Raw genomic sequence first — 12,740 nt, 5'->3', positions numbered from 1 at the left:
GACCTTGTTTAGACTGCGAGAGTAAAGGGACTTTTCAGTCCTATGCTGGTAGTATAAACAAGGTATATTCTATTCTAAGCTAACTAGGCTGACATATGTACCCTTGGTTTCAATTTGATAAATGGCAGTTTTCGCGCACTTTTTCTTTAGAAGAGGTGTGACACAGAGGGGACTACCAACCACAAGCTAACTAGGCCGACTTAAGTACCTTTGGTTTCAATTTGATTAATGGCAGTTTTCGCGCACTTTTTCTTTAGAAGAGGTTTGATACAGAGGGGACTGTTAACAAGGAAATCTAGACAGACAAGAGGGTCTGTGACTGAGAAGTGAGAAGCCTAAATATCTATTAATCTAGTTTGGACAATGTGAGTATCAACAGCATGAACAAAAGGTCTACAAAGTACAAAACCATACACTTAGGGTGGATTTCACCAATATTTTTCTCAGTCCTTAGAAGGCCTGTTAATCTAACAACCTGTTAAGTTCCATTTGATTTGTATAGGCTTAACAGGGTTGTTAGGAGCTGAAAAGAAGGTTGGTGAAACAAGGAAATCTAGACAGACAAGAGGGTCTGTGACTGAGAAGTGAGAAGCCTAACTATCTATTAATCTAGTTTGGACAATGTGAGTATCACCAGCATGAACAAAAGGTCTACAAACTACAAAACCATACACTTAGGGTGGATTTCACCAATATTTTTTTCAGTCCTTAGAAGGCCTGTTAAGTTCCATTTGATTTGTACAGGCTTAACAGGGCTGTTAGGAGCTAAAAAGAAGGTTGGTGAAATCCACCTTCATTATAATAACATATAACACTATGTACATAGGATTATTATTATTAGGAATTTAATGATAAATTGTTTAAGTATTAATAGGAATCCAAGTATTAGGCTTAACTTAAAACTAAGTACACTAGAACTCAGTCATAGTGTGAACATTGCACTAGTTTTGGCTAAAAGTTAACAATAACCGTTAGGATAGAAGTGTTGTGACTTTTTCTTATTTTTAATTTTTAAAATGGCATTCATTCATTCTCTTGAAGATCGTATCAGGATTTTATACCTCGCCTTTTTGCTGGCATTTCAACCAGCTCAGTCTGCTCAAATGCCCTCACGAGGCTGAGTGCACTCCTTTAAAAAGAGCTTTTGTCTGTACAGAAAAAAACATCAGATTTTTATAATTATTTTCAATATACTTTCAGAAAGGTCGTATTTTAGACTGTTTAGTCCTTAATTTGGACTATTCAGTCCCTAATTTGGACTGTTTAGTCTAGTAAGGATCATGATCTCTAGCTACAGCTCTCAGTTGTACCTCGTAGGACGTACATTGTCCGAACCGTTGGCTGGAAGTATAACAGTATTTTCATATTATTTTATTTTTTTTTTTTTACTTTTTAAAATGGCATTCTGAGAGGCAGCTCGACTCTAACCTTGAAGATGACATCAGGATTTTATACCTCGCCTTTTTGCTGGCATTTCAACCAGTTCAGTTTCCCTCACAAGGCTAAGTGCGCGCCCTTGAAAGATAGCAACATGAGCTTTTAGTCTGTAGGTACGGAAAAAAACATCAGCTTTTCAGAATCATTTTCAAAACATTCAGAAAAGTCCAACAAAGAAAGTATGGAAATTGCAAATGCCTTCTTCGTCTCCGAAACATTTGGACAATGTTAGACTGTGTTATTCCTAAGTTTGGACTATTTAGTCCTAAGTTTGGACTAATCTGTTCCTGCTTTGAACTATTCAGTCCCTAATTAACATCAGATTTTTATAATTATTTTCAATATACTTTCAGAAAGGTCGTATTTTAGACTGTTTAGTCCTTAATTTGGACTATTCAGTTCCTAATTTGAACTATTCAGTCCCTAATCTGGACTGTTTAGTCTAGTAAGGATCATGATCTCTAGCCACAGCTCTCAGTTGTACCTCGTAGGACGTACATTGTCCGAACCATTGGCTGGAATTGCAGACCTTCTCTTTCTTCAGGTCGAAACATTTGGCTTGGACAATGTTGAAGAACAGTTTGCCGACGACATTGGCAGCCCCGGAGTCTGCTCGCTTGAGACATTCGCGAAATCTGTGAACAGAAACAGGGGGGGGAGAAGAGAAGATTAGGATTCTGATTTTATATCACCTGGCACCAGAAGCGTATACATATTAAATACAATTCTTTTTTCAGGAGTCCCGTAAGGTTTAACCTGGGGGCCCCTGGCTCAATAGTGTATCTCTCCCTCCCTCCCTCTCTCTCTCCCTCTCTCTCTCTCTCCCTCCCTCCCTCCCTCTCTCCCTCCCTCTCTCTCTCCCTCCCTCCCTCTCTCTCCCTCCCTCTCTCTTCCTCCTCTTTCTCAATTGCAAAAAATAACGAATTATTCTCTGGTCTTCTCGTGTTGACCCAGCATGCCCAAAGGGAGTACCTATGTCTCTTCTCGCCCCTCTGATGGACATATTGGACATACTACGGGATGGGCATGCTACGACAGAACACGAGTCTAATGTAGAAGTTGTTTCTGTGCTAGCAAATAAAAAGAGCAGTGAAATGCTCGTAGTTAACGGGATGGGCATGCTACGACAGAACACGAGTCTAATGTAGAAGTTGTTTCTGTGCTAGCAAATAAAAAGAGCAGTGAAATGCTCGTAGGTAGTTAAAAAGAACGGGGCCCGTCCCTCCGGGAATTTTTCGATTTTATTTAAGCGGGGCCCGTCCCTCCGGGAATTTTTCGATCTTGGTTAAGGAAAATCAATATTTATGTACCTACCTATAAAATCCGCCCCGGGCGGGAATCGAACCCGCGGCCTAGCGCTTACAAGGCAGACGCACTACCAACTAAGCAAACTAGGCTGGCACAGAATTCTTTTTTTATTTCATCTAAGTTGTTTTTGTTTCCAATCACTTTTTAGTACTTTCTTTATTAAGTTACAGAGAGACGTTTTTTGAAAATCAAAAGACAAGAATTTCAAGTAGTTAATATGTTATACTCGTAGTAAATTACATAATTTGAATTTCATTTACCAAAATCATTTTACACATCTACAGAAAAGGGGAAACAACGAATAAACAAATTTAATAATACATGGCCAATGTATTCTTAATTTTAACTTTTAGTAGAGTAGACGACACCGAAGCGAATACAATAGTCCGTCCCTTATACCTTTTTATTACTATTGTAATAATGAAGGAAGGACGGACTAAAAAGGGAGAAAACCCGATTACCTACATTACTTTCCTTCGTATAGGGTATGGAAAATAAAAAAATCGTGCCTAATAATGAAGGAAGGACGGACTAAAAAGGGAGAAAACCCGATTACCTACATTACTTTCCTTCGTATAGGGTATGGAAAATAAAAAAAATCGTGGCCCCTTTCAATTTACCCCCTGACTACAGGCCCTGAGCTAACTAGCTTGTGTGTTATAGGGTGCTTATGAAGTGTAACTAATTGTTTAATGGTTTATCAGTGAATACGTGAGTGCAATTATGAGCCAGGGTGCAGTGTTATTGTATCTCACAGGGTGTTCTGAAAGTGTAGTATCACCCTTTCACCACATGATCCATGAGAATCGTAGGTAATGCCGGCCAACCTCAGACCGTCTGAGAGGCTGCGGTCTTGCAGACCTGGGGCTGTTAAACAGTCGGAAAGTGCAGTGTGGTGGAAAAAGCTTGAGGACCTAGCTCTCTCAGACAGTCTGACAGACCTAAGTTCTTCCGCCACTCACATCACTCAGACTGCTTGATATTTATTTATTGAGCCCTCGAGGTCTTATCCTGAAATTGAAGAAGGTCAAAATAGGAGAAAGCCAGCCGTTCATAGAACTGACTATGACAGGGTGTTCTGAAAGTGTAGTATCACCCTTTCACCACATGATCCATGAGAATCGTAGGTAATGCCGGCCAACCTCAGACCGTCTGACAGGCTGCGGTCTTGCAGACCTGGGGCTGTTAAACAGTCGGAAAGTGTGTGGCGGAAAAAGCTTGAGGACCTAGCTCTCTCAGACAGTCTGACAGACCTAGCTATCTAGGTTCTTCCGCCACTCACATTCAGACTGCTTGATATTTATTTATTGAGCCCTGGAGGTCTTATCCTGAAATTGAAGAAGGTCAAAATGGGAGAAAGCCAGCCGTTCATAGAACTGACTATGGAAAGTGTGTGGCGGAAAAAGCTTGAGGACCTAGCTCTCTCAGACAGTCTGACAGACCTAGCTATCTAGGTTCTTCCGCCACTCACACTCAGACTGCTTGATATTTATTTATTGAGCCCTGGAGGTTTTATCCTGAAATTGAAGAAGGGCAAAATAGGGGAAAGCCAGCCGTTCATAGAACTGACTATCTTTTCACGATCAAGTCCACCCCTGGCGGGAATCGAAGCCGCGACCTAGAGCTCACAAGGCAGATACTCTACGCTCCAACTTAACTAATATTTTTTATCAAAAGACGATCTACCCTTACTGACTGTTTTTTCACGATCAAGTCCACCCCTGGCGGGAATCGAAGCCGCGACCTAGAGCTCACAAGACGCTCTACCCTCCAAGCTAACTGACTTTTAATTTCCATGTTTTTTAAAGCACCCTGTATAAACTACAATACATATTCGGGTGACTCAGAAACTCAGAATTCAATAGTTTGATGAACATGTGTCGGTCAGTGAAATGTGAACCTGTTCGGATAGGATCCATTTGTAGAGCCCTAGCTGATTATGAAAAAGCTCTGTTTTATTATGTATAAACTACAATACATATTCGGGTGACTCAGAAACTCAGAATTCAATAGTTTGATGAACATGTGTCGGTCAGTGAAATGTGAACCGTGAACCTGTTTCGATAGGGTCCATTTGTAGAGCTCTAGAGATAAAAAGCTCTGTTTTATTGAGAGGGGTCTGGTGAAAAATCGACTTTTAATTCGTGTAAAAATTACTTTATAATCGCGAAGTCTCTTGACAACTGGCCCTAGAAATTAGCTTGAGGACAAAGAAAAATTTCACCCAGGAAAGTAAAAATGGCATCTGATTAATTGTTCTTTGTTCAATTATAAACAATTAAACAGTGAATATCACAACTTCATTTTCTATTAACTTTCTATTTCTCCTAACTTTCCCTCTCTCTCTCTCTCTCTCTCTCTCTCTCTCTCTCTCTCTCTCTCTCTTTTTTTTTTAAAAAAAAGAGGTTTGATAGAGGAAACTGTAATTGCTGAGGTCTTATCGTCCCGAAATCGAAGGGAGAAGGAAGACAGGATAGGAGAAAACCAGGCGTTCCAAGAACGAATCTTATCCGTTCAGGATAAAATCAAAGAACGAATCTTTTTTTTTTTTTTTTTTTTTTTTTGGTTTGATTAGTGAACAAAACAAAAAGGGCTAAAGGCGATGTCTTTTTGGGGGATTCGAAATTTCGACTCTCTGAAGAATGGATGCGAGGAGGACTTTTTGACAGATGGAAGGTCATTCAATGCAGCCGAATGCAAGTCGGAGTGATTGATATGCGGGAATTGAGATGTCTCAAGATTACATAAGGTGCTGTAATCTTGAGACTTAGGTATCTCAGACAGTCTGACGGACCTAGGTCTGAAACTTTTCCGCCACGCACGTTCCAAGAACCTATTAAACATTTTCTTTTGTTCGCAATGAAAGAAAAAAGAAAAGGTGTCTTGGGCCCATTATGGACTTTGTCCTCTGAATTTGCCCCCCTCTCATTCTGAGGGTTTTCAATTTAGTGATAAAAAAAGTGTATGCTAACATTGCAAAAATTCGTATGTTGTAAAGGCATGTGCACTGTGGTTATTCTGTGGTTACTTACAGGAAAAGCTTATGGGATTCTTTTTTTTTAGTCAGAAATAGAGGGGAAAAGATTTCTTTCCCTTTTCCGGAAGTGTAGAGGAAGGAAACTCGTAATCAAATTTCGTATTGTATTTAGTCAGAGGGAAATTAAATTCAAAACTGAAATGTACCTCTACATAATTTATTGTACCTAACCTTCACTTATGTGGACATGGCAGCCTAGCTTGGAGAATAGCGCGTATGCCTTGTATGCGCTAGATCGCGGGTTCGATTCCTGCCTCGGGAGGACTTCATCTCAGACTTTTTTTTAGAAGTTTGAGATAGGGAACTGTAACTGTTAAGGTCTTATCGTCCCGAAATCGAAGGATGACAGTACAGGAGAATTACAGCCGTTCCGAGAACAGTGGCTTTCTCCTACAGGTATAATATTCTGTTTTCTTTCTCTCTTTGCTGTCGAGACGATAAAACCCAAGTAGTTCCCTCTTTCGAACATCTTCTTTGTCACAAGAAATATGTATTTTTTTGTTATTATCGCATTAATACAGAGATACCTACATATTAAGTTTAGCTCCTTATTACGAGATACAAGTATATTTTTCAAACGAAACAATGTGGCTTTCTCCTACAGGTATAATATTCTGTTTTCTTTCTCTCTTTGCTGTCGAGACGATAAAACCCAAGTAGTTCCCTCTTTCGAACCTCTTCTTTGTCACAAGAAATATGTATTTTTTTGTTATTATCGCATTAATACAGAGATACATATTAAGTTTAGCTCCCTATTACGAGATACGAGTATATTTTTCAAACGAAACAATCAGACCTTCTGAAGAATCTGAACAATAGGGATCTTTTTTTTGGTTTTTGTTCTCGGAACGGCTGTGGCTTTCTCCTACAGGTATAATATTCTGTTTTCTTTCTCTCTTTGCTGTCGAGACGATAAAACCTAAGTAGTTCCCTCTTTCGAACCTCTTCTTTGTCACAAGAAATATGTATTTTTTTTTGTTATTATCGCATTAATACAGAGATACATATTAAGTTTAGCTCCTTATTACGAAATACGAGTATATTTTTCAAACAAAACAATCAGACCTTCTGAAGAATCTGAACAATAGGGATCTTTTTTGAGTGCAGAAGTGAGAATCGCGATTCACGATTCTTTTGAAATATTCGACTCTTTGAATCGACTCAGAGAATATTTACCCATCCCTAGTGTTTTGACACTAAAAACTGACCATCGAAAATTTGACCCGATTACATTACTTTCCTTCCTATAGGATAAGGAAAGTAATAAAAAATGTTCACATTGCAACGTAGTATTACAAAAGAAAACCCTTTTAAAAACATAACACAAACATTGTGTACCTTATGTAATAGCAACTATTACATAAGGTACACAAGATACCTAAGTCTCAAGATACCTAAGACTGTCTGAGATACCTAAGTCTCAAGATTAAGTATTTCTTGTTGCGATCCGGATCGTACGGATATTGTGACGATCCGTAGTTTAATGAGTAAAGTATTCACTCGTATCCATCTCTAAATCAGACCTTCTGAAGAATCTGAACAATAGGGATCTTTTTTGAATGCAGAAGTGAGGATTGACGACAGGTCATTAAAAATACAAACTCGTCACTTTTCTTGTTCCCATTGTGTTGCGGAAAAACTTGTTTGACAAAAGCTAATAAAGAGCTCCGCGCGAGGCAAAGCGGCATAAAATGTCCATTATCTTTCCACGTAATTTGGTTTGTTGAAAATGAATGAAATGATGACTTGAAGAACCCTGGCATTGAAGCCTTCAGAGAGAGGGAGAGAGAGAGGGGGGGGGGAAGAGAGTGAGAGAGAATAAGAGGGAGCTAGAGCGAGAAAGAGAGATTTTTTTTAAGAGGTTTGATAGAAGGAACTGTAACTGCCAAGGTCTTAATCTTAACGTCCGAAAGCGAAGAGAGAAGAAAGACAGGATGCGGCATAAAATGTCCATTATCTTTCCACGTAATTTGGTTTGTTGAAAATGAATGAAATGATGACTTGAAGAACCCTGGCATTGAAGCTTTCAGAGAGAGGGAAAGAGAGAGGGGGGGGGAGAGTGTGAGAGAGTAAGAGGGAGCTAGAGCGAGAAAGAGAGATTTTTTTAAAGAGGTTTGATAGAGGGAACTGTAATTGCCAAGGTCTTAACGTCCGAAAGCGAAGAAAGACAGGACAGGAGAAAGCCAGCTACAGACGTTCTGAGAACGAACCTTATTTCTCAGTTTTTCTCCCTTTTATTTCGACCCACTTTCTCCCGGAAACTTCAACGGCCGGGAAACAATAGACCCTTTGTTCAAAACGAACGAAAAAAAAAAAAACACATAAATAAATGAAATAATAAACTACAAAATAGAAACAGTATTTATTCTCAGTTTTTCTCCCTTTTATTTCGACCCACTTTCTCCCGGAAACTTCAACGGCCGGGAAACAATAGACCCTTTGTTCAAAACGAACGGAAAAAAAACACATAAATAAATGAAATAACGAACGACAAAATAGAAACAGTATTTATTAGATATTTAATTTACAAACTTCAATCGGTCACACGCGCCTGTCACACATTCATCATAAATTGATATCCACAAATCACAAAAACATAAAGACATACAATGCACCACACATCATAATCACAAAGGCACAATGCCTCCACATATCATAACCAGATCAATTAGGGGTTGAAACACACCAAAAAGCATAAGAACTTTGTTTGTCTTTCGTCCTAAGATTGCAAACCACTGATTTCTCGAGCATCTTTTTAGGTTGTTCAACGTCACTACCATAGTCTTTAGTCTTTATAGAGGCTCTCTTTTTTTACTGATCGAGCAACTTTGAATGACTCGACTTGGCTCTAATGGGCTGCTATCATGCAAGACACTATCACGATTGTTTTAGATAGGATAAGCTAGATGTTTTGAGACTGATCAGTGGCGTAGCGTGGTCTAAATTCAAGTGTAGGGCCTTGTAGGACTCATGCACAGGTCTACCAAGTCCCATCACAGTAGGTACATGCCATTAATATTTATGGGCATTAGAGTAAACTTTTGAGTTGTATGGCCGCCATACATAAAAAAAAAAAAAAAAAAAAAAAAAAAAAAAAATGAGGACACAATTTTTCTTTCCTTTCTAATCAGGTTGTCACATCAAAATCATGCAAGTTAACAACTCATTTAGCCGATCTCAGATTGAGATCTTGAAACCAATTCGAGAATAAAGTGGTTGTAGGACTTACACCTACACCTACCTGTCCACTGTCCACTCATATGCACTTAGGTACCTACTTGTATACCCACGTATGAATGGCTGTACGAATTATCGTAAAGTTATGAACCCATTTCCTTATGGGTAGGTATTCCAGACTGATTTTTTACTTTTTACATAGGTACCTACCTATCAAATTTCACCAATTTGTGTCAAAACTTCATGACTTCATTCATTTATCACTCGGATTTTCGTAAAATTGAAATAACACGAGATCTTTGAGTAAAGTAATTCCCAAGATCTTTGAGATCTCCACATTTGATATTATTTTGTGAAAATTTCGACCTTATCATATTTCAAGATTGCTATCAAAGAGCTATTAATGTTCAGGGTGTAAAATGCGATTCGATGACATGAGATGTATGAAAATTTGACCAGGCCAGTGCGAATGCTCTAATTTTCATTGAACTTTGAAGGTAAGAACTTTCTCACTCAAAAAGACTAGTTGCCTATTCAAAATTTTTTTTTAGAAGTTTAAGATAGGGAACTGTTTATGCATCTGAACTTTGGTTTTGATGTCGGAAATTCACCTTTTCCATAGGAGAAAAACTCCAGTTGAGTGTGTACCTACCTAAGCAAAATAAATGTAAACTAACACAACATAACCTAACCTAGTTTAGGATAGGTGTTCAACTTAAAAAGTAGGTACCCAATAGGTGAATGGAGGAGTTGCAAGTGGGTAAAAATTATAAATAAATGGTCGATTCAAAAATAACGAATTATTCTCTGGTGTTCTCGTGTTGACCCAGCATGCCCAAATGGAGTACCTATGTCTCTTCTCGCCCCTCTGATGGATGGGCATGCTACGACAGAACACGAGTCTAATGTAGAAGTTGTTTCTGTGCTAGCAAATAAAAAGAGCAGTGAAGTGCTCGTAGTTAAAAAGAACAAGCGGGGCCCGTCCACTCCGAAATAATAACTGTAAAAGGTCGAAAATTCAATTTTTATTTTCCGTCAGAGTCCTGAACTCTGACGTCAGACAGTCAGACTTCAGGAGACGCGCAGAAACGTATGCGCACAAACATGAATTGCGCAGAAATACATGTGCACAAACAGATTAATGTGTTGCCTGCGAGGGAGCTTTGGTTCTAGAGATAGAGCGATCAGTGTGTGAAATGTGAACTGTGAAATGTGAATGAGTGAATGGATCTCGTTCTTATAATATAAGATTTAATTTACAAACTTAAATCGGTCGCACGCGCCTGTCACACATTCATCATAAATTGATATCCACAAATAACAAAAACATAAAGACATACAATACATATCATAACCAGATCAATTAGGGGTTGATTGTCAAGAGAACCTTGGTCTGGATGAAACTAAATGTACATAAATACACAATAGAGAAGGAAGATTTTTTCCAAGTCACTAAATAAATTATCTTTTCATATTCATTTTCTTTCACACAGTTCAAAAATATTTTTTTTATTTTTTTACGATACCTTCAGCGGGAGAAAATCAAAATCGAAATTTAAAAAATAAGTCTTCCCGCCAGCCATTATCGAAACGCACTCTGATTGGTGGACTTAGCGATGACGTCATCGCTCCCTATTGCGGGTGTCATGGCTGCTAATCGTATTTGTTTTGTTTATATTTTGTAGGTACCTAATGGGCTAATGGCTAATGCTCAAGTTTTAGTTTTAGACAGAAGGAGAGTGCCGTTTATTAAATTTGACAAAAATAATATTTTTTTTTCAGTGAATAGTTAATTAAACACTTGAGAATCGCGATTCACGATTCTTTTGAAATATTCGACTCTTTGAATCGACTCAGAGAATATTTACCCATCCCTACAAAAATAATAATTTTTTTTCAGTGAATAGTTAATTAAACACAGAGGGAACTGTAACTGCTAAGGTCTTATCGTTCCGAAATCGAAGAGAGAAGGAAGACAGAATAGGAGAAAGCCAGCCGTTCCGAGAACCAACATTATCCGTTCAGGATAAAATCCGGCCCGGGCGGGAATCGAACCCGCGGCCTAGCGCTTACAAGGCAGACGCACTACCAAGTCCAAGCTAACTAAGCTGCAATCAAGGGGGTATGTTTCAGATATTTGAGATGTATTTTCATTTCGGGAAATCACTTGATTGAATTTGATTCTTGGTAAAAATCAGATTTCCGACACTGATGAAAACATCAATGGCATACTCGAGTAATGAGTAATAAATTGCTTTGACATCACCCTCAGATCTTCCCCTAAGTTCACCCTTAGAACCCCCCCCCCTCTAAGTTTACCCTTAGAACTACCCTTCCCTTAATAGTCTACCCTCAATCCTCACACCCTTCTCTCAACCCTCAGACCTGTAAAATAAGGCCCTATATCAGGGGTTTCCAACTTCCATGTTTATGCGGGCCACATGCTACATTGGCAGGTACTTCGCGGGCCACATATGTACATAGGGGAGCATTGTTCTTTTTTCTGTGGACCTACACTTGAAACATTGACAAGTTTTCATTATGGAGGCTGATTTTTCCAAAGCCAACCCAACTAACTTGCCTCAAGTACCTAGATATGATCACACTGATGGATTTTTTCACAAACCATCCAGATTTCCATGGAACTGAGATGAGAGGAATTAAAGCTGCAAGGTAAGGATCGAAATAAATTATAAAATAAACTATCTACAAAATATTCCAACTAAGGGGCGGGATTAATGCCTGGGGCATTCTCTTCCATCCAACCCCATTCTCTTCCATCCTCCTATGGAAATTCACCTTTTCCATAGGAGAAAAACTCCAGTTGAGTGTGTACCTACCTAAGCAAATGTAAACAAACACAACATAACCCAACCTAGTTTAGGATAGGTGTTCAACTTAAAAAGTACCTACCCAATAGGTGAATTGGTTTTGAAAGGCTGGAAAGGCATGGTGTTATATGCAGGTAGTTTTCCACCTTTCTTATTAGAATTATTATCGGGCTGGGTCTTTTGTTACCGCGGAGTATGCTTGGTAGTGCAGCATGTAAGCTAGAGAAGTTATGCTCAATATTATTATTTGCAAGTACCTACTATTTGGGTACCTACCTATACCTATTAAAAATATTTTGGTGAATTTTTATATTCATTGTATAAGGAGTACCTACCTATTATGTTGGTACCCATTTTATAAAGTAATTTCCAAAATGCATGTACATTTTTGATGCAACTGGAAATTCATGTTTTCATACACTAGTAGGAATGGCATAATAGCATACAAATAAATTAAAAAATAAATCTTAGGTATTGGGTTTAGCATACTTAGTAGAAAATTGAAAATTATATTGGACTTTAGATCTAATAGATCTTTATCAATCATGAGCTTTGACCAGAGCAGCGGCATCGAACCTGCGACCTAGTGCTGACAAGGCAAACGCGCTACCAACCAAGCTAACTACATGGGCTGGCTGAGCTTACTTGCAAGAATGAGAGGCATGAACATTTTATGGTCACTTTTTCAAACTTTTTACAAACTCAACATTCCTATTACCTACGGATTTTTCAAATTCTCACACATCCAAGTCACTGTTTACACAACAAAGCGCATTCCTTGAGTGCATTTCAAGCACTTCACAGCTTTCATTCTTTCTCCCATAAAATGCACTATCATACTTCACTACCATTGTCATTTAGTACCAAAGTACCACAGTAGAGCGATCAGTGTGTGAACTATGAAATGTGAACTGTGAATGAGTGAATGGATCTTGTTCTTATAATATAAG

General features: G+C 38.5%; 1 protein-coding gene across 1 annotated transcript in view; it reads right to left on the bottom strand.

Annotated features, from left to right (window-relative positions):
• Positions 1-1,775: 1,775 nt before the first annotated feature.
• The window catches only part of LOC103516034, a 46,649-nt gene continuing 35,684 nt past the window's right edge, over positions 1,776-12,740 (bottom strand). Inside the window, exon 8 of the mRNA XM_026828550.1 lies at positions 1,776-2,072. Within this exon, the coding sequence (XP_026684351.1) occupies positions 1,880-2,072 (193 nt within the window). The 3' untranslated portion in view covers positions 1,776-1,879. The remainder of the gene's footprint in view (positions 2,073-12,740) is intronic.

This window comes from Diaphorina citri, unplaced genomic scaffold (genome assembly GCF_000475195.1).
Source record: "Diaphorina citri unplaced genomic scaffold, Diaci psyllid genome assembly version 1.1 scaffold1468, whole genome shotgun sequence".
NCBI classification, from domain to species: domain Eukaryota; kingdom Metazoa; phylum Arthropoda; class Insecta; order Hemiptera; family Psyllidae; genus Diaphorina; species Diaphorina citri.
Note: the sequence above shows the minus strand (reverse complement) of the source record. Positions and strands in the feature narration are given on the sequence as shown.